Genomic DNA, 19,986 nt, shown 5'->3' with positions numbered 1-19,986 from the left:
GACCTGCTTCAGCGTCGGAATCTACGCCAACCTCAGCTACTGACTCGCCGACCAAGACGGGAAAGGCGAAGAAGAAGGCCGTGGCCAATAAGAGGAGGAACGAAAAGCGTAAGGCCGCTAAGCGTGGCGTCAGTGTTGCAGGAGACAACGATGCCGCTTCTGACCACGAGGAGCGAGCGCCTGCCGAAGATGCCAAGGGTGAGCCTCAGGCAAGTTCGGCTGCCGGTAGCCACACCGAGAACGCTGCTCAGGAGCGCAGGTGAGTGTGCGGCAGAGTGGAGAGTAGAGGAGCAGCTCGCTGACAATGTTGCTCCCAACTGCAGCCCCAACGAGTCGGGCCCCACTCCTGAGGATGGCAGCGACAAGCAGTCAACGTCTGATTTGACTACCAGCATCTCGTCTCCAACTAGCAAAGACGCTCCAGCTCAGCAAGCACCCGCAGCGGAGATTACCGTCCCGATGACTACCACTTCACCCGGCTCACTTCATCCCAAAGCTGGTCAACAAAATCTCCTTCCACCCGTTCAGGACGACCAGACTGTGGACAACTCTCCTCTCGCCCTCGGACCCGCACACTCGCCCGGAAAGCAAGGCGCCAGCAGTACCGACGGTACCAACGGTGCCAGCGGTCACGGACCTTCCCCTCTTTCCGTCCCGGCTACGTCTCCCGCTGCAAGCATCCATCAACAGCAGGCTACCAGCGAGGGTCCGCGCCTGCAAGCGGCAGACATGGCTGCACTTCCCTCCATCTCGTCGCTCACGCTTGAAGAGCCGGTCGCGACAGCTACGCAAGGGGCTGATGGGGAGAGCAATAGCGACCCAGTTCGACCGGACAATGAGCCCGCGCAGACGCCAGACGATGGAGTCAGCCAGCAGTCTGATCCTCACAGCAACAAATGCGACTCTGCCACAGCTGGTAGTGACAGTCAGGCCGAGCACAAGGATGGTGACGTCGATGAGACAGCCACGGCACCCGAAAAGCCAGTAGAGCAAGGACCGAACCAACAGGATGATCAGGAGATCCCCATGCCTTCCACCCGCGAACTACGCTCAGACCCGGCACCGGCATGCCGCTCACGCACACCCTCGCAGCGCAACTCATCTTCAGACGTCGAATACGACCTTCCCTCCTTCGTCTCGGAGGAGGACGCGGACTACCTGCTGGGCTATCTCGAGGCCAATCGCCGCCTCTTTGCACAGTTGTACACTAACGCCCTCGAGCAGGGGCGTCAGCCCAACATGGTCTGGCTGCCTGGTGGGGTTGGCGTGCTTCCCACCTCAGAGAACGGGTCCGGAAGGGTTGTGGAATTCGTCAATCCTGGACATCCGAATTGGATCGCATTGGACGATCCTCAACGCATTGAGATTGCCGATGTAGCCGGACAAGAGGAAGCAGAAGCGTACAGTGACGATGGATATCGACCCAGCTCCAGCAGCAGTGATGTGGAAAGTAGCGAGGGCGGCGGAGAAGGGAGTCATGGCAATGGGTTGCTGGCAAGCGGATCCGCTGGCTCTATAGCCACTACAAACCTAACCACGCCTAATCGTAGTCCACCTATACAGCGCAAGTCCTTCAGTACCTTTGCCGACTTCGGACTTGAAGCAGCGCACGGTAGCTACGACGCGGAGCCAGACGAGCGACCGAACAAGAAGCGCGGCCTGGACGATCTCGAAGGAGACTTTGCGCAACGCCTCATGATTGGCGACTCTACCACAGCAGCGCAACCACAACCAAGTTTCGACGGCAGTGAATTGTCTATGCTCGACTCCTTCTCCCCGAGAATCCCCCGCAGCACCCCTGCCAAGGCCAGCTCATCGAACGCATATCGCCTCCCTGCTCGCTTACAGCGTTTGAAGGAATCGCTCAAAGCCAAGGGCGTCTACAGTGGCATGACGGTCCAAGGCTCTGCCATGATTGAAGAGATGGACGAGCAGAGCGACATCGGATCGCAGCCCGAAGACGTGAGCTCCGAGGACGGTGGCAGCGAGGAGGTGGGAGACGCCCAAATCAACGAGCTGGAGCGTCGTGTTGCTGAGCGGGAGCGTCTTCAGCGTGACCGTCGTCAAAAGGTCAAGCAAACTCATGGCGCGCCAAATGCGCCGCTGAGGACGCGGGGTGCAGGCACGCCCAGTCAGAGGGAGAATAGGCGCAACTGGAATGTAGCGGAGCAGCAGGCTAGTCGTGAGTGTAGCGATGCTAGGACGATGCATGCTGCCAACGTGTCACTGACCGAGTACTGAATACCTCGCCCCTCCCGCAGGCACCATGCAGCGAGCCTCACGCCGCGCTCGCGTTCACATCAGCAGCAACAAGCCCGCTGTAGTCGCGCAGCATCGACGCCAACAGCAAAAGCGCCAGCAGGGAGCAGACGGCATCGACCAGCTGCTCATGATTGCGGAGATGGAAGACGGAGAGACTCTTGTGCTTGAGATCGAGGAGGAGGCCCCTATCAGGCGCTTCGCCGGAGCGGAGCATCGCAGACTTCCTCGCAACCAGGTGTGAGTGTGCGCGATGGAGCCGGTACGAAGGTGAGATTGCGAGAAGGCTGACAGTTCGCTACTCTCTCGCCCTATCTGCAGCGCCCGCTCTCTCCGCTCTCGTCAGACAGGCGTACGTGTGCAGATCCCCGACCCCACGGTAGCCTCACACCGTCGCATTGGAGCATCTGCAGCCACCACCACGTCGAGCCACCGCGGAAGTCGCAACTCCAATCGCTTCACCATTGAGAATGGCGCATCGGCAGGAAAGCAACCACAGCGCAGCAGTGCCGGCAAGCGCAGGCAGAATGACAATGCGGTAGATGTGGACGAAGGGGCCCTCACTGACTTTGGGGACTTGTTCGCTCAGGATGGGATGGGGAGGCGCGGCGGTCGTAGCCAAGGTGGAGGCAACCTTTACGACAAGCCAAGCGGATATCACCGTCAGCAGCAAGCAAGACAGACTCCTGGAGGCCCTGATACGTTCGCCTGGATGGCCTCTGCCTCTTCAAGCTTTGGTGCTGACATAGCCAACATCGGAGGACCTAGTACGCGCGCTGATGACGTTGAACGCGGACAACAGCCAAGCAGCAACTTCACCTTCACGGCCGGAGCAGCAGGGGCCGCTCCTCGCTGGCCTGGGCATTCGAACAACCATCCCTCGGCATCGGCCGAAACAGAGCCTCGCAGCAGCCGAGGAAGCGCTCCTTCCTCGTCCATCGCAGCCGCTGCTCAGGCCATGCTCAACGCAGCGGCTAGCGCTGCTCGCTTTGGTCGCGGTGAAAAGGGGACCAATGAAAAAGATGGAGAAGAGGATAGGTTTGAGGAGGTGTCTGAGGGTGACGAGGATGCGGAGGGGAGTACGGATGAGAGCGAGGCTGTGGAAGGGGCTACGGTGACGGCCTTGGACTAGGTGACGCAGCCCTTTTCCCTCCCTGTTCTGCCTCTACCTCGACAAGTCTACCCCTCGGCAGCAGTCCAGGTTCTCCTGCCTCTCCCTCGCGCCATCATATGAATCTGCTCCTTTCTCGATGCGATTCCGACGGCAAAGGCCTCCGACCCTCTGGGCCTTTGTGCTGTTCTCTCTCTTCTTCTCTCTTGACTCGCTTTGTTCATGTAATTGATGAGACGCCATACCTACTCTTCGCATCATCCATGACGGCGTGAGCAGCTGCCATAGCCAGGCATGCTACTACATGGCAAGGCAATTTCGATCCTCACGCGTCTCCCTTGACGACTCTCCTGACGATGTCCCTTACTTGCTTCTCACCCAGCCCGGCACCCCACCTCGCACTCAGAGCTTTCCCCTCCTTTCCCACCTTTCCTTCCTCTTCCTCGCCCACCACCCCAGTCGAACCCAATCGGTCCGCCTCCTCCAATATCGCCTTGGCTGCCACGAGATGCTCCTTGCGGTCGACTCGCATCCAAACAAATCCATTGGCCCCGACGGCAGACTCGAAGGGGAAGTGTTGCGCCAGGAGCGGCAGCAGAGGGTGGGAAGGACGAAGCAGGCTGCGCGCTAGGGGCAGGGAGACGGAGATGAGACCGCTCACGCTAGGCGTGCCCGTCGCCCCAACAGCTGCGGTGCTAGGCCCGTCGAGCTCCCCCATACCCTCTCCTTTCCCCGTGCTCTGGTCCACACAAGTCATCTCCGCCTCCATTCCCGCACCTGCGACATCACTCGCCACCAAGCCGTAGACCGTGGCCCCGATCTTCAAGTTGGGCCTGTGGCGTTTGGTGGCCCCTTCGAATGCGAGGACGGGGAGGGTGATTTGGTGTGGAGAGGTGTGGAGGGTGAGGGTGTAGAAGTCTGCATTACGCGCTGTGACCTGACCGATGATGGGGTCCCGCGGTGAGGGAGAGTACTGCGCCACGGGGTGGAAGATGGGATGAAGTTAGACACTGAATAGCACGAGACGAAGTTATGCTCATGGTGTATGGCGAAGATGGTGAAGACTCACTCGCTGAGTACGACCTTCGATCCACCAGCCTTGTTGCTTCGCATTGCCTTCGCTCGAGGCTTTGCCTTTGCCCTTCTCATCTACGCTGCCCAGCAGGCCCGCCTGAGTGGCGAGGACGAAGCGTGGTTGCGAGGCAGATGAGGAGGAGGATGCCGCCGCCTTCGCTTCCTCTGAGGGCCAGAGGAGCCCCGGCCCGAGCCTGATTGCTGGGAGAGATGACGATGCCGAGGAGCTAGAGGCGGTAGGAAACTGCACTACGTCGCCTGGGAGGAGGATGACCATTTTGGGGCGAGATAAAATCGAATGTATGCGGTGAGATGCGGGAGCGTGAGATTCGAGTTGACGGAAAGGGAGATGAAGATTTGGCGGCGAAAGATGACGCTCGAGCCAGGCTGAATTCAACAAGAGAGGACGTCAGCGAGCACTCGCAGCCCCCACTCTCCCCTCGATGTCACAAGAGCTGGTCGTTGGATCGAGGAACCACCTTGCTATCACGAGAGAGAACGGGACAAAGCAGAAAGTTTCATGCCGGCTCAAAGTCGCGGCGTCACCGCTTGAAAGCATCACTGGCAGTAGAGGCCCTGGGCATCACGCCACGGCAAGCTGCTGTGGCTCAACGCATTGGAGCTCATCATTTGTAAGTCATCACGCTTCTGTCTCGCTGCTCTCATTGTGACGTGAAAGGCGGTCCAGTAGTCCGCCTCAAGGTCGGACGCAGACGCTCTGGAGAGCGTGGTCAAGAAGGCCTCTCAGGCCAATGAGCAAAGAGTCAGGCACATGAACTGGGATATTCCATGATACCGTGATCTTTAAGGAGATGCCTTGATGGAGCTGAAGAGCGTAGCGCCACTTTGAATGCTCATCTCCTCATCATAGAAGATGGTGCCATCCAGCTGTGAGGATAGCTCCCAAGACGAGTCGTGAGCCAGATCGCGAGCCGCCCCGCAGTCGCGCTTGCTCGGGCTGGCCCGGTTCCGACCCGGGAGAGAATTCTGGCCCGGGAGGAAGGGAGGGCGAGCGGTCAGTCGAGCAATCCAAGCCAGGCGGGCAGGCGGGCGGACGAGCTGGACGGGGCGGCAGCGCAGTGCGAGAGACAGAGGCGGCTTTGGAGATTCGGACGACTCTTCGTTGCTACCACCTAATCCTTCCTCATCCTCCCTCACCCCCCGTCTCCCTCATCAAAGCTCGCCCATCATGAGCACGATGCACGTCCCCGACCAGTCGCAGCAGTTTGCGCACATTCTGCGGTGAGCATCTCATGCTGGCTAGCATCGAATGCTGCCTCCCTTGGATTTTTGCAAACCCATCCCACTCGATGCTGACTCTCTTTCTCTCCCCTCTGGCCCTCGAATCGCTAGTCTGCTTAACACCAACGTCTCCGGTTCGCGCAAGATCATGTACGCCTTGACCGAGATCAAGGGTATTGGCCGTCGCTACGCCAACGTCGTCTGCAAGAAGGCCGACGTCGACCTTGCCAAGCGTGCCGGTGAGCTCAACTCGGACGAGCTTGAGCGCATTGTCACCATCCTCCAGAACCCTCAGGACTTCAAGATCCCTCACTGGATGCTGAACAGGCAGAGGGGTGAGTATGCGTGGCAAAGCCCAGCGTGTGACGGATTGCAGATGGAACGGGCATTGGAGATGAGGGAGGTGGCAAGATGCACGGGACGCAACAAGGGGTGGCATAGGATGTCAATGGAAAGAGCCACCACGCTTGTGAGCGAGTAGGAGTCTGGAGATTGGATTCAACTGCATATTGCAGAGGGGGCGACTGCACTGCGGGTGGCCTTGAGCGAAGAAGGGAGGGCGAAGGGCCAGAAGGCATCTACGGCGCCCCACTCGATGCCCCATGCTCTTGCTCAGCGAATGGAGGAAACGAGCGCAGAGGGCAGTCAACATTCCGTCACACACGTTCCAACACAAAACCTCTTGTCGGGAGCATCCACACTCACACTCCTGCTCCCCTCCTCCATGCACAGACATCGTCGACGGCAAGTCGTTCCAGGTCCTCTCCAACAACCTTGACTCGAAGCTCCGTGACGACCTCGAGCGTCTCAAGAAGATCCGCTCGCACCGTGGTATCCGCCACTACCTCGACCTCCGTGTCCGTGGTCAGCACACCAAGACCACCGGTCGTCGTGGACGCACCGTTGGCCTCGGCAAGAAGAAGTAAAGCGCAGACATGCGCTTCACTCCCTTGTCCCCTTGGCGCTCGCACGCCGTCGCCATGTACTATTCTTCCTCACTCCCGGCGCCGACGTTGCGCAGCATCATCCGTTGCGAATGGCACACTCTCATACACAGAACATGATGACAAACTGATGAAGAAGCGGGAGATGGCTTGAGGGGTCGCACCTTGAACATCCACTCATCACGATGGGAGTCTCAATTGGCAGGAATGCGGTGATGTGAAAGGCCGTGTCGGATGACGCTGACTCTCTTGAGGCTTTGAGATTTGTTCGGCATCTCCCTGCCGCCTCGAGTTCGAGGGTTCGAGGACAGGGAGTATCTGTGATCCATGACTGGCCCTCTTCAGATTCGAGTGAGGCCGAGGTGGTTTGAGCAGTATGACAGAGCCCGAGATCACCTGCAGCCTACTCTTCTCTCTGAGCGTACCTCGAGGGTGAAGTCTGAAAGCTCCAATGATGTCGTCTTTGACATTCACGTCGCTCTTCTTGACGATCGTCACGACGAGGGTGAACTTGTCTCGATCTGGATGAGCTGGGAGCTGAAAGATCGGCCCTCGAGTCCGATTGAAGCGTTGAGAGGCAAGGCTCGGCAATCCCGCTCAGAGTGCGCTCTTCTCCACACGTGCGGCAGCCACACGTTGACCCTTTCTTCTTGATATTCCTCGCGTTCACGCTCTTCGTACTCACTCAAAGTAGTGCCAGAATGCCAACAGACAAGTACTTGCCCAATGTCTGCATGGTCGGGGCGGGGGAGTACACGACTGGCTTTGTGGGAGGTGGGTCCTCGCCTTCGGACAAGAAGGTGGGTAACACTCGCGAGGGGCCGCCGGCTGGCGGCCCCTCGCGAGGTGCAGTCGGTTCACGCCAGATCGCCTTGCACGCTCTTAAGCAAGGTGACGAGCTCGAAGCTTGCTGAAAGATTCACAATCTTCCTGGCGCTGCTCCCGCACAGATCGGTGTCGTCGCTCTCAGCTTCTTCGACCTGCGGCGACGCTCCCTGTGCGGCCCACAGCTCAGCATTGTTTCAACAGATGGCTCCAAGCATGCAGGCATTCGCGAGCACTTCCACAAGAACATCGAGAATGTCTACCGAGACATGTCCACTACCTACAATGGATATCCAGCCGCCGGCGTAGGTGACGCGGAGGCCTACAAAGCAGCCATAGACGAGCTTTCACCTGGAGACGCGGTTACGGTGTTCACGCCCGATCCGACCCACTTTGCTATCGCAAAGTATGCAATGCAACGAGGCTGCCATGTGATGGTGACGAAGCCAGCTGTGCAGAAGCTAGAGGATCATCTCGAGCTAGCGCGCTTGGCGAAGGAGAAGGGAGTGCTCTGCTACGTCGAGCATCACAAGCGATTTGACCCAGCGTACGCTGACGCCCGAGAGAGGTGAGCGCGTATGAGGAACGTTTGAAAGGGTGATAGCGAAAAGAGCTGATTAAACCCCACTCCCGCAGAGCACGCAATGAGCTTGGCCACCCAAGCTACTTCTACTCGTACATGTCGCAGCCAAAGGGCCAGCTCAAAACGTTTGCCAAGTGGGCGGGGGTTGACTCCGACATCAGCTACTATCTCAACTCGCACCACGTCGATGTGTTTGATTGGTGAGCACGCTGCAAGAATGAGAGGAAGAGGTCTCGCTGACGCTGAGGGGCTCGCCGTAGGTTCGTTCAAGGTCGCGCAAGACCGACACGCGTGACCGCCTCCGCTTCGTACGGCATTGCTGAGTCGCTAGGATGTCGTCCGGGGACGGAGGATGCGATCACGCTAGTCGTCGAATGGATTTGTATCGACAAGGACGGCAAAGATGAGAAGCCTGAGCATAGGGCGACAGCCATCTTCACTGCCAGCTGGACGGCGCCTGAAGGGGCTGGCGTGCATTCGGAGCAGGGTGAGTCGCCGTAGAGCAGGTACCACGTTGGCTTGCTAACGTCTCCGCCCCTTCGCCGTTCCAGGCTTCCATTACGTCGGCTCGCGTGGCGAAGCACGCGTCAACCAATCGCGCCGTGGCTACGAAGTCGTCTCTGACTCTGTACCGGGTCCACGCTCTCTGAACCCATTCTACGTACAATATGCTCCGCTGGACGGCTACTTCCAAGCACAGGTGGGCTATGGTACGCGCTCCATCGAGGCCTTCACGCGGGCGTGCACAGCGATCAACTCTGGGGAGAGAAAGGTGGAGGAGTTCGAAGAAGTGCTCCCCACTATCGGGGGGACTGTGATGACTACGGCAATCTTGCACGCGGGAAGACTGAGCTTGGATGAGCGAAGGGGAGTGGGAATTGACATTGAGGCAAACGGGAGGCCGAAGTTGGACTGATGGTCTTGAGGATGAGGTGGCGAGGAAGGGCTTAGGCCTGCTACAACTTTCGGGAGCTATGCTTCGTCGATGGCGCGGTGCCTTCCGACCTCAAATGTCATCTCGTTCAAGCTTCAATTGTTAGCGACGGTGAACAGCGGAAGCAGAGACGCCGTATGATTGTGGTGAAAGAGGAGAGTCTAGGTGATCTGATGAGACGGAGGATGTGCTTGTTTGGGGGCTCGGCCGGGTGGCTCAGCGAGTAAAGGCCCGAGAATGATTCTGACTGCTTGAGCGAGGCGACAGACGAGGGTTGTTTAACCGTTCGCAACGATCTCGGCTTGCAGAATGCGTGGACACTGTAGAGAGCCATAAGAGCATTTTCAGCCCTCTACCTTGCTGCCTCTACAATCGGTGCAGTCTTATATTGGCCCACTTGGCCGGATCAACATGAGGCGCCGCACCAGTGGAACCAATGTCTTCCAGCTCATGTGGGGGACGCCGAAGCGTAAAGTCAATGCTCGGCCCTCCAGCAATTTTGGTGTGCGGCTGTGAGGCAGTGATGCAGAACAACTGGCTTCTGGAAAGTGCATGGGGCCCATTGCGCTGTGCACGGGACGTGGCCATGGATACTTGCGGATGATGCGTCAGAGCAAGGTTCACCTCGAGCGCGGCACCTTCCTTCGGGCTCAGCCGCTTCGCCTGCTGAGATGAGGATCGTTGCCCGAGTGTAAAAGGAGATTTTGCGGTAGAACGTCGAGGAGCTGGGCCCTTGGAGGCCGAGGGCTTGCTCTTGCCAGAGGAGGCAGGAGTCGCCCCTGGTGGGGCGCACGGGCGCAGTGGACGTACTGGTTGTTGAAGGTCCGCCGACGCAGGAGCGGATTGTTGGGATCCGAAAGAAGAGACATCGAAAGTCTTGAGACGCGGATGAGCCAGAGGCCGCTTGAGCTGGCTTGTTAAGTTGGCTGCAGGCCGCATTTGAGGAGCAAGCAGCCTTTGCATCGCTGCCGGCCGCTCATTGAGAGAACTACTTCGCTTCCTTGCTGAATTCAGTGGCTTCGAGCGAGTCGCCACGGCGGACTCGACTTCGCTAGACACGCCCGTTGTCTGCACACCGGCGGATCGCTTTGTTGTATCCTCCCCACTCATGGCCCTCTGAGCCGTCTGAAAAGCCATGATGTCCTGCAGTGCCCACGTCACATAGTGTCTTGCCGTCTCGAGGGCTTCATGTGGCGTGCTCTCGCCCATCTCAGCAGCTGCGATGAGCCCGTCGAGGGCTGCACTGACTGACCACTCAGCGAGTTGGAGAGGGTCATTGGATTGCTCGATGGGAGATGCAACGGGCGTGCTGGGCTGAGTGGCCTGGAGGTGCTTGGTCGTGAATGCGTCGCCCTCGATTGCGACGTCGACGTGGTCCTGAGAGTTGGTGCCTCGAGAAGAGTGAGGGCCACTGGTCTCGTCATCGTCGATGTTCGTGTGAGCTTCCCCTGCGTCAGTGTGCGGAGCATCGAGAACGATTTGCTGAGCCTCGAGTCTCTTCCTCTGCTTCCCCTCTTGATCCACTGCAATGCTTTTGTCCCTCTTTTCGTGATCAGCCTTGCAGTCCATCCCCTCCATTGCCTCGGTGACGCCCTCTTCGTGCTTTGCCTGCTTGACGGCATCGTGTTGATGGACGCCGCTCTTGCTCCTGGCCGCATCATCGGTCTCTTCGTTGGAGGGGCTCAGCTCATCGCAGCCCTGACTGTATGCGTCATCGTGAGTTTCACGCCCCACATCGGCCGCAGCTCGGGTGCCTTGTATGGACAGCCTTTGACGCTCCTTCACTTTTGTCATGACAGCGTCTTGGAGCTCTATGCTCAGGGCGGAGGAGTCACCGCCTACTTCGCCCATCTTCGATCGAGTCGTACGCTGGCGGCGAGTCAAGGCTGCTGCGCTCAGCTCATCCGCAAGGCTCAGTGAGACTTGGATAGGCTCGGGAGGCGATGGTAAGACGTTTCGAAGGTGAGGAGTTGGTGACCTTGCCGCAATGAGTCAATGACAAGCCTGCGGCCAGGGACAGCGGTTAAGATGGGGAGGATGGAGAGTTCGGTAAGCCCAATCGGCGAGCGAAGGGCAAGCGGTGGCGGCAAGAGCGGATGCGCCGCCCAACTTGGTGCCTGACGGAGGTCCGTACTTGTGTCGAGCGACTTGCAGCGAGCACGGGCCGGAGAGCGAGCTCTCAACTGGCCTTGACGGACATAATGATAGTGAACGAGTAGAGCAGAGAGACGAGGGGTAAGCGACAAGCCTGGAACCTGTGGTAAGTATCTGACTGTTATGGCGGTGTGCTGGGACGCTCGAGCAATGAGGCCAGTCGAGGGGAATCTGACGTCCCGTCGTTAAGTTGCGACCGTACGACATGAGAGAAGACGCACCCTGCTATTGGCTCACTTGCTTGTTTCGCCCTTGAGACACTTGCCTTGAGTATCCTTTGCGACCAGATCTGCCGCGGCATGTTGGTGGTTCTTGAATGGTGGACGCAAGAGGACCGAAGTCGGTCAGGGTTCGGAGCGTGGGACCTGCTCATGGCGTATTCTGCTTGATGCGAGACGAAGTCCCCTGCCTTTGCACACGGACGCGGCGCTCCTGAAGCAGAGACCTTGCATGCTTCGAAGTGGCTCTGTATGAGATTGAACGAGACACTCTGATTTGTTGAGTTCCATTGCTGCCATCTTGAAGACATATCTGGCTTGTTGAATGGCTGCCATCTCCTCGGAGCTCAGCTCGGCGGGCGCGCTCGAGGAGATGGAAAGCGGAGGTCTCTCATCACGCGGTCGGCTGGACTGGTGCATGGGCCAATTGGCGCTCCGTCGTTCTTGTGACATCGCTTCCATCTCAACCACTTCCCTTGCCATTCGCTTGAACCCATTCGATACCCAACCCTCAGCCCCTCTCATCAGCGTCGCCCACCATGACACTGGTCGAAGGCGACGACATGCATCGCCTCTGGTCGCTCATAGTCGACCTAAGCGCCCAACTCAACATGAATCGCCAACAAATCACCTCGCTTCAATCCCAACTCCAAACACTCAAGGCGCACTCTGTCCATTCAAATACGGGCTTTGCATTGCGACGCTTCAACGTTGACGTCTCGAAGGAGACGTTTGAGAGCGAGCTGGAGAGGCTCAATGTGCATCTGGCCCAGGAGAACAACGACTTGCGGTGGGAGAATAAGATGAATGATCGCCTGATCAAAGAGTACGAACAGTGCTTGGACATGGTCATGAGGAAGTTCAGAGCGTTTAGCGTGGGTAGCTCAAGCAAAGTCATGTTAGCATTGCGATGCTGACAATTGATCCCATCGCCCGCAGCACGCGACACAAACCCACACCCTCAAGCTGACCCAATACTACGAGGTGAGCCAAGCAGGGCTGCTTTCGGTTCGTAGCGCCCTTGTCCTGACCCGATCCTTCTCCTCTCCCTCGCGCAGGATCTCCTCTCCTCCAACACACACGACGTAGCAGCCGTCTCACTGCACGCGCAGACGTCCCTCTCTCAGACCCTCTCCAACCTAGGCAGTCTAGTCCGCAACGCCCTGCGCGAAGTAGAGGGCGAGGCTCCCTCCCCACCACCCACCATCGGTGGTCACGACGACGAAGATGACGCTGGCGCAAATGTCGGAGAAGGCTCCTCGGCTACAGCTTCTTCGTCATCGAGGAAAAGGCAGCAATCAAGCCAGCAGGCTCAGCAACTCTGGCCAGGCTCGGGCGGATACACAGGCAAAGCAGGCGATCTCGCAGCTCAGCGATCGGACGCTGCACTGGAGCGTGAGGCGGAGCTGCAGATGCTGCGATACGAGAACGAGACATTGAAGGAGATTCTGGACATGTCCGAGGGAAAAGGGCTGGATGTCGGCGCTGGGAAGGATAAGCTGAGCTTGGGCACGCCGAGGGGTGGAGGCAGCGGGGGCAGCGTGTCTGGCGGTGTAGGAGCGGCAGGAAGGGTCAAGGTCAGGACCCCTTCGATGCATCAGCCTGGCGGGGCAGCCGGGCAGATGCAGCTTCCGGGGATCGGGATCGGCCAGCTTTACCCCCCTCCCCAGCAGCAGTCACAAGGCGGCGATTCCCAGCAGTCAACAGGCTACACAGCACGCCCCCCTCCCTCCCTCTCGACGGCAGACATACCCGCGGCTCCCTTCCCCTCGTCCATCTCCGCCCCACTCTCCCACCCGGTCCCACCGCCCACGCCTCCCTCACCTTCGTCGACTGGTGGCGGAGCAGGTGTCGCCAGAATCCCCCTCCACGAGCGTATGCAGCAAGCCGCAGAGGCAATCAGGAGCCAGGCGCAGCAGCAGCAGCGAGACAATGCTCCCTCGGCATCGAGCTCAGCCTCGCCGTACATTGTACCGGATCGAGGTGCAACGACCCAGGTCTCGCTCCCCTCCTCCTCCTTATCCTCCGCTACAACTACTACGTCGGCCGAGGCCGCTCCAACGACAGCTGTAGCGACAGAAAGCGAGACTCTCGTCCCAGCACCGGTCGAATCTGCGTCCGCGCAGTCGGACGTCAGGGGAGCACCTTTGCTCTCCCTGGTGGAGTCGACTGCAGAGACTCCGGCAACGTCGTCCGCAGCTGAGGATATGGCTGAAGAGCCCGAGATCAGCCCTGCTGATGTTGGCGCTGTCGAGCCTTTGAAGCATGAAGAGACGGCTGAGGGAGAGAGCGCGGGACAGACGGAGGGTCAAGTTGCGCCTGACGCAGACACTGCGACAGGGGCGAGCAACGCTGCGGGCGCTGCGGACGAGGAGGCTCCTGCTGAGCATGATGTTGATCTCAGCGACCCGGTTACGAAGACGGAGGCCGAGACAGAGGAGGACGTTGCAGCTCCGATTACTGAGCCGACTGATGAGGAAGCAGAAAGCGTGCCGGCGGCGGCGACAGAGACAACAGCAGCGTCTTCATCGCCATCATCGGACGGCAGTGCCTCTACCGTAGCTACGGAGGCAAGCGCTGGCGAGGATGGAGCAGCAGTGGAGCCTGAGACGAAGGAGACAGCTGGCTCTGCTGATGCTGTTGGGGGCGAGGGCGAGGGCAAGGGCGAGGAGGAATAGGAGGTAAAAGTTCACGGCGCTCTGCGGCCTCGTCGATCTCCCATGCCTTTGCTATTCAATGCTCATCCCCTGCCGCTCATTTCGTTGCTATATGTGGGCCTGCTCAAAGACTTCTGTTGTCCATTTCCTTGACAGGCTCGATCTCTACACTTCTGCTCCGTTGCAGCCCTAAGCAGGCTGCGCGCCCTCGGTCCCGACCAACTGCTCACCCAACTTCTCCCAAAGCGCACCTCCTACAACATCCTCCCACTTCAGCGCGATGACATGTCCGAATAAAGGGCTCTCGAATCCCTCTTGTGCATTCTGCGGGGCCGGGAACCTGAAGGTCCCCGTCTTGGCTCCAGGAATCTTTGCCAGGAGTGGGTCCTCAGGCCTGAAATGGCCGAGAGGGAGACGCTCCCCCTTATCGCGCGAGTGCGGAGCAGTGCGGCGCTTCTTCATGGCAGCGGTTTTGGCTTTGGCCTTGGCCTTTGAGCCACGCATGCCGCGAGGCTTATCGTCGTCGTCACCATCGTCGTCCTCACCGTCTACCTTCATTGGTCCGGGTTTGCTCCCTTCCTCATCCTCGCCGTCATCCTCATCGTCGGAATACGCCTCGCTGGAGAAGACGCGAGAGAAGAAGAGGACGTGAGTCGGCTTCTCCTTGCCTTCTAGTGAGGCGGCCAGCTCCTCGGTCACCAGTCGGTAGAGCGGGGGCGCGACTTGAGGAGGGAGGTTGATGAAGCGCTCGTGCAGGTAGAGGTAGGGGCGCGCGTCCTGCTGGCTGAGCAGAGCCTTGACGGGCGAGTCGGATGGAAGATGCTTGGCCAGATAGTCGGTCGCCAATTTGCTCGCCTTCTTCGTTGCATCATCGCTCTCCTTCGCACCAAGCTGCACTGCGCCAATGAATGCAAAAGGGTCCTGCTCCTCATCACCCTCAACCTTGAGTACCGTTCCTACCCCATTCGGAGCAGAGCAAAGGTAGTCGCTGAGGCTGAAGAGGTCGAGAGCATCTGCGTGGGTGTAGAAGAGCTGACGAAGTAGTCTGCGGATCGCAGGCTCGTCGAGGCTAGGGTTGGGCGGGAGAAAGTCGAAGTCGACGTTGATGAAAGAAGGGTCTGAGGCGCTAGATGAGGAAGAGGCGTTGGATTCGGCGTCCGATTCGACTTCATCCGCAGGGACCATTTCGATAGGTGCCTGCGCTGCTTTGCGCTTTGCGCTATTGGCTGCTGAGGGGGCCATGCTGGTGTTGTTCGTGGTGGTGAGGAGGGAGAGCAAAGTCGGTCGAGAAGATGCGAAGCCGAGGCGGATGACGGGCAGGCGGTGGAGGCTTCGCGGTGAGATGCGCGAGTCGAGCGAGCTCAAATTTTAGTTCGCGCACCCACGCGATGCTCGACAGCTTCTACGGTGCGAGCTATTCGCGAAGCAGCCTCTGTTCCTGTCGTGGACTATGCTTGTATTGAAATGGCAGCGGTAGCGATATGGTGATGATGATGTTACAGCGAAACGTAAATAAAGGCACATGCGGCTTCCCCTCCTCCTTCCCCATTGATGACGCTAAGCCGTCGCCCTACTGGCATCAATCCTCTCGCTCTTGCCCACTATCTCGGGCGTAAGAATTTGATCCTTGACCTTGATCAAGTCACGGTAACCACCCTTGATCGTCACCGGGCTCACGCCAGTAGCCTCCGCAATCTTCTGCGGCGTGACATTCGTGAGGCCCCAAATGGTGGTGGCAAGGTAAATACAGGCTGCCGCCACTGTGACGGGAGATCGGCCATCGAGGAAGCCCTTGGTCTTGATGATGTCCACCAGCTCTTCAGTGGAGCGGACGACGATGCGCTCCAGGCCCAGCAGGTTACAGAAGCGATTGATGAGGTCCACAGCGGACGTGGCCGCCACTCCTCCTGTGCCTCCTTCCGGTCGAGCATTACTGGCTCCCAAATCGAATGTAGCCTGCAGCTCCTTGAAGCAGTCGGCGATCTGCTTCTTGTTGACATTGGTCACTCGCTGGATCTCTGCCAAAGTACGCGGATGGCCGGCCTGCTTGCACGCAACGAAGAGGACCGCGGCAATGATAGCCTCGGTACGACGCCCGCGCATGATCTTCTCGTCGTGAACACGACGAAAGAGCATCTTTGCCGCCTCCGCCGCAGACTTGGGAAGAGACATGCGGTCTGCCTTGTTCTGGATTGCCTCAAAACCGTCCAGGATTGCCCGATTTGAGTTGCCTGCCGTGCGCCCATTCGCCCTCTGAAGGGCCGCAGCCACCCCGCTGTGCCCGTCACGTCCCGAGATCCTCGTTTCGAGGGATTCGGTCAACCCGTCTAGAATGGGATTGGCCGCTTGCCCCACACGAGAAGGATCGTCTCCCTCTTCGTTGGCGAATGTACGCCACTCGCTCCTCGTGTCGACAATGCGATCGCCCAAGACCATCCCGCATTCCCCGCAAACTAGGTCTCCTGAGGAGTACTCCTCGCGCAGCTCTGGCGGGTCAGTACGGCAGTTGGGGCAGAGGAGCTTGACATCGCGAGCTTCAGTGAATGCTGGGCCTTTGGAGGTCGATGAGTTGCGTTGCTGCTGGTGCTGGAGGAGGGCGGACGCTCCTGCTGCTTGAGCTTCGCGTTCTGCTCGCGCAGCCGCGAATCGAGCTGAGACGGCGTAGGGTTGGGTGAAGGAGGCGTGCGAAGCGTGACGCTGCGAGCGAGTGGGGGAGATCAAGGTAGATCGGCACGAGCAGAGGTCAGTGGGATGCGCAGCTACTGTTCACCCGTCGTTGCCGCAATGCTAACCTGCTGCTGCGCCTGACCATTGGCGTGGGCACTAGCGGGGGCGGGCATATTGTAAGAAAGGACGGAGTCGTGAGGGACAAGAGACGATTGAGATTGCAGGGTACGAGTGAGGTCCAAAGGCAGGGCTTGGAGTGGCCGAGTCTGGAGTGGCGGAGTGGTCGACGCAGCGACGAGAGGTCTTCTTGATTGCCAATTGCCTGCTGTATTGCCCTGTTGTTCAGTAGCTTGCTTCAAGTAGCAGCAGATGATCAAGAGCGGCTTGCTGGCGTGTGGGAAGCAAGAAGACCTTGCTCGAGAGTGCTCGCGACGAAGAGGAAGGGAGGAAAGGGTCGCTATCGGAAGTTGAGCCTCGACGGATGGATTCAACTGCCTGGCCCAAAGCGACGGGCTGCGCGTCGACTCGCCCGACTCGTCGATGCGCTCCACCTGAGACGGAGGCAGGCGCCGCCCGTGCGGATGACGACGGCAAAGAGCGACGAAAGCTGGCTGACGAGCATCCGCTCCTTCTTTCGATACCATCATCACCATCGCGTATCCCAATTGCGATGCTCTCCACAAGCATGCCCCTCGCACGCTCCCTCGTAGCGCTGCCCGCCCGCTTCGGAGCACGCACCTTCACCTCGGCCACCCTTCCCCGCCTCGCCGCCTCACGACGTCCACCAGGCTCAGCAGACCTTCATCCGCTCCCCGCCGGAGCCAAGGCTGCGTCCCCTGCCCCAGCACAATCCTCGTCATCTGGAAGCAATATCTCGCCCTCTGGCAACTCCACCGCTCCAGAGGATCTTTCTTCGCGCCCCTCCGGACCTGGCCCTTCTGGCCCCGTTGTGGACCCTAAAGTCGCGGCACCAGATACCGTTGCACGTGGAGAGGAGAACGCAACAAATGGGAATGGTGACTCAAACTGGACGACGAGCTTCTCCGGTATGAGCGAGAGGCCCTTCGAGGGAAAGCCGGCGGAGGTATTGGGAGAGGAACTGAACCAGGAGGACATTGAGATCAAGCCTGGTGAGTAGCGCGCGCTCCCGTACTCGCCCGCCCCTTCGATGATGGCAGCGTAGCGTCGCAGAGGAGCGAATAGCTTGACGCTGGCAGGCAGGCAGGCGGGCGAAGGACTGCTGGGCTCTTCTGCTCACTAGTCTGCTTCGCTCGTCCTCCCGCACAGAGAGCTCCTGTGGCAATGAGAAGACGGCCTCTACTGGTACGCCTGGGGCTGCAGTGAGGAGGGCCATGCAGGGTCATGATGCTAGGAAGAAGGGCAAGAGCCCGAGAGAGGAGGGTGGTTGGTAATCGGAAGTAGGAAAGGGCTCGACGACAAGAAGTTTAGCGGTTCAGCATCAGGCAGCGCAATTGAAGAAGCATTCACTCAATCCTCTACGCCTGTGTCCGATCGCTCACCACTGTCCTTGACTTGCCTCGCTTACCCTCCCGCCTACAGACGGGCTCATCTACCTCCCCGAGATCAAGTATCGTGAGTAACAGCGGCACAGCATCCCCTCGCAACACGCCGTCTCATTCGCTTGCTCCTTCAACGCAGGTCGCATCCTGACCCGCGCCTTTGGACCGGGAGGCTGGGCCATGGCTCCGCGAGGCGAGACGAATGTTGGGCAAAAGATTGTCTCCAGGGAATGGGTCCTCGTCTGTCTTGGTCGGTAAGTGCGCGGCTGCTTCCCGCGAGGATGCCCCTTTCCTTCCAGCTCACCGTCTGCACCTCTCCCTCCCGGTACGCAGCTTCGTATCCACTGCTCGTGGAGAGCAAGAATACTTCGACCCAAACGGCGTAGCCACGGCGACCGAAGGGGCCAAGTCGAATGCGCTCATGCGCTGCTGCAAGGACCTGGGCATCGCCTCTGAGCTCTGGGACCCTCGCTTCATCCGCACATTCAGGGCTAAGCACTGCGTAGAGGTGTGGGTGGAAGATGCCAAGACGGGCAGGAAGCGCAAACTCTGGAGACGGAAGGATCAGCCTGCCTTTGAGTACCCGTACAAGGAAACGGGCGTGGCTAAGTGAGGGGAGTGGGACCCGCAGCCAGCTATGCGACCGGGGAGGACAGACGATGATAGAGTTGCAATGATAATTCAACGATTCCACAAATGCAGATTGACTGTCTATGCTTTTCCCTTCACCTTGTCACTGAACGCCTTTGCCCCACTCCCTTGCCATGCCTCGAGCACATGTTTTACCACATTATCCACCCCCTCGTCATTCCTTACGCTCGTAAAGACAAACGGCCCACCATCTCTCATCATCCTAGCATCGCGATCCATGACGTCCAGACTTGCTCCTACATGAGGTGCCAGATCCGTCTTGTTGATGACGAGGAGGGAGGATTGAGAGATACCCGGGCCGCCTTTACGACAGACCTTGTCTCCGCCAGCAACGTCGATAATATAGAGCTCGAAGTCGACGAGTTCCTAGCGGGGCGCAAACCAATCAGCTCATGTTCTGCCCATCATCACCCCTCCTCATCCGATCATCGCGCAACTCACCATGGAATACGCGGCCGCCAGATTATCACCCCCTGACTCAACAAACTGAATCTCTGGCTCAAACTCTGCTTGCAACTCCTCCAACGTGTTCAGATTGGCAGAGATGTCCTCCCTGATGGCTGCGTGTGGGCATCCGCCTGTCTCTACCGCTCGGATGCGCGAGGTGGGGGTAAGGGCAGAGTTACGGGTGAGGAATTCGGCGTCTTCGCGGGTGAACTGTGGGCAGGAGGGAGTGGGAAGGGGAAAGGTCACAGTGAGTTGGTGACTTAGTGTGGCAAGAACGAGGAAGGACTCACGATGTCATTGGTAACTGCGCATAGCTCGATCTTCATTGCAGTGAGCTTGCGACAGAGGGCTAGAAGGAGGGCCGTCTTGCCTGATCCGACTGGACCTCCAAGACCGACGGTGAAGCTGCGTGACGCAAGAGCAAAGGTCAGAGGTGCTCTTTGAAGTCGAGCTTGCGTGAAAATAAGCCTGGGCGGCTCACCATCTCTCCTTCCAATTGCGCTTCGAGAAGTCGGGCATATCACGCTCGCCGAACTTGCCCGCATGCTCCATGATGGGGTGGGAGTGGCCGTGCCCTTCCGCATCGTGGCTATGCGAATGGCCAGCATCCGTGTGGCTGTGGTCGTGTGAGTGAGAAGCAGGCGCTGGTGCGGCTGAGGCGCCATTGAGCTGGATGTCGCAGACTGAGGAGGCCATGTTG

At 59.0% G+C, this 19,986-nt stretch overlaps 9 protein-coding genes across 9 annotated transcripts; 4 read left to right on the top strand and 5 right to left on the bottom strand.

Moving 5' to 3' along the window:
• Positions 1 to 3,695: 3,695 nt before the first annotated feature.
• On the bottom strand, positions 3,696 to 4,721 carry BDZ90DRAFT_262642 (hypothetical protein; the record flags this gene model as incomplete). Its single annotated transcript, XM_025508512.1, has 2 exons — positions 3,696 to 4,343; positions 4,440 to 4,721. The coding sequence occupies 2 exons, from the start codon at positions 4,719 to 4,721 to the stop codon at positions 3,696 to 3,698; spliced, it is 930 nt and encodes a 309-aa protein (XP_025359807.1).
• A 921-nt stretch (positions 4,722 to 5,642) lies between these two features.
• Positions 5,643 to 6,612, top strand: BDZ90DRAFT_223937 (ribosomal protein S13; the record flags this gene model as incomplete). Its single annotated transcript, XM_025504595.1, has 3 exons — positions 5,643 to 5,686; positions 5,798 to 6,021; positions 6,419 to 6,612. 3 exons carry the CDS (start codon positions 5,643 to 5,645, stop codon positions 6,610 to 6,612), a joined length of 462 nt encoding a protein of 153 aa, XP_025359806.1.
• Positions 6,613 to 7,331: 719 nt separating this feature from the next.
• BDZ90DRAFT_265640 (NAD(P)-binding protein) lies at positions 7,332 to 9,097 on the top strand (the record flags this gene model as incomplete). The annotated part of the gene is made up of 5 exons (XM_025508673.1): positions 7,332 to 7,430; positions 7,581 to 8,023; positions 8,092 to 8,238; positions 8,299 to 8,525; positions 8,590 to 9,097. The coding sequence occupies 5 exons, from the start codon at positions 7,332 to 7,334 to the stop codon at positions 8,952 to 8,954; spliced, it is 1,281 nt and encodes a 426-aa protein (XP_025359805.1). The 3' UTR covers positions 8,955 to 9,097.
• A 241-nt stretch (positions 9,098 to 9,338) lies between these two features.
• Positions 9,339 to 11,427, bottom strand: BDZ90DRAFT_276032 (hypothetical protein; the record flags this gene model as incomplete). Its single annotated transcript, XM_025508911.1, has 3 exons — positions 9,339 to 10,894; positions 10,951 to 11,297; positions 11,348 to 11,427. The coding sequence occupies 3 exons, from the start codon at positions 11,425 to 11,427 to the stop codon at positions 9,339 to 9,341; spliced, it is 1,983 nt and encodes a 660-aa protein (XP_025359804.1).
• A 357-nt stretch (positions 11,428 to 11,784) lies between these two features.
• BDZ90DRAFT_234391 (hypothetical protein) lies at positions 11,785 to 14,098 on the top strand. The gene is made up of 3 exons (XM_025507006.1): positions 11,785 to 12,219; positions 12,284 to 12,328; positions 12,403 to 14,098. Exons 1-3 carry the CDS (start codon positions 11,884 to 11,886, stop codon positions 14,020 to 14,022), a joined length of 2,001 nt encoding a protein of 666 aa, XP_025359803.1. The 5' UTR covers positions 11,785 to 11,883; the 3' UTR covers positions 14,023 to 14,098.
• Positions 14,099 to 14,190: 92 nt separating this feature from the next.
• Positions 14,191 to 15,186, bottom strand: BDZ90DRAFT_247168 (hypothetical protein; the record flags this gene model as incomplete). Its single annotated transcript, XM_025507591.1, has 1 exon — positions 14,191 to 15,186. The coding sequence occupies one exon, from the start codon at positions 15,184 to 15,186 to the stop codon at positions 14,191 to 14,193; it is 996 nt and encodes a 331-aa protein (XP_025359802.1).
• A 253-nt stretch (positions 15,187 to 15,439) lies between these two features.
• BDZ90DRAFT_234389 (cyclin-like protein) lies at positions 15,440 to 16,891 on the bottom strand. The gene has a single exon (XM_025507005.1). The coding sequence runs from the start codon at positions 16,435 to 16,437 to the stop codon at positions 15,559 to 15,561; it is 879 nt and encodes a 292-aa protein (XP_025359801.1). The 5' UTR covers positions 16,438 to 16,891; the 3' UTR covers positions 15,440 to 15,558.
• A 746-nt stretch (positions 16,892 to 17,637) lies between these two features.
• On the top strand, positions 17,638 to 18,795 carry BDZ90DRAFT_243732 (mitochondrial genome maintenance MGM101; the record flags this gene model as incomplete). The annotated part of the gene is made up of 4 exons (XM_025507442.1): positions 17,638 to 17,798; positions 18,229 to 18,261; positions 18,328 to 18,442; positions 18,522 to 18,795. Coding segments are annotated over exons 1-4 (504 nt in total), but the record flags the coding sequence as incomplete, so codon positions are not given.
• Positions 18,796 to 18,834: 39 nt separating this feature from the next.
• Positions 18,835 to 19,982, bottom strand: BDZ90DRAFT_255940 (urease accessory protein UreG; the record flags this gene model as incomplete). The annotated part of the gene is made up of 4 exons (XM_025507871.1): positions 18,835 to 19,205; positions 19,281 to 19,496; positions 19,577 to 19,691; positions 19,768 to 19,982. 4 exons carry the CDS (start codon positions 19,980 to 19,982, stop codon positions 18,900 to 18,902), a joined length of 852 nt encoding a protein of 283 aa, XP_025359799.1. The 3' UTR covers positions 18,835 to 18,899.
• Positions 19,983 to 19,986: the final 4 nt, after the last annotated feature.

The sequence above is a fragment of the Jaminaea rosea genome, assembly GCF_003144245.1.
Source record: "Jaminaea rosea strain MCA 5214 unplaced genomic scaffold BDZ90scaffold_16, whole genome shotgun sequence".
NCBI classification, from domain to species: domain Eukaryota; kingdom Fungi; phylum Basidiomycota; class Exobasidiomycetes; order Microstromatales; genus Jaminaea; species Jaminaea rosea.
The sequence above is the reverse complement of the archived record's forward strand: the minus strand, read 5'-3'. Positions and strand labels throughout refer to the sequence as shown.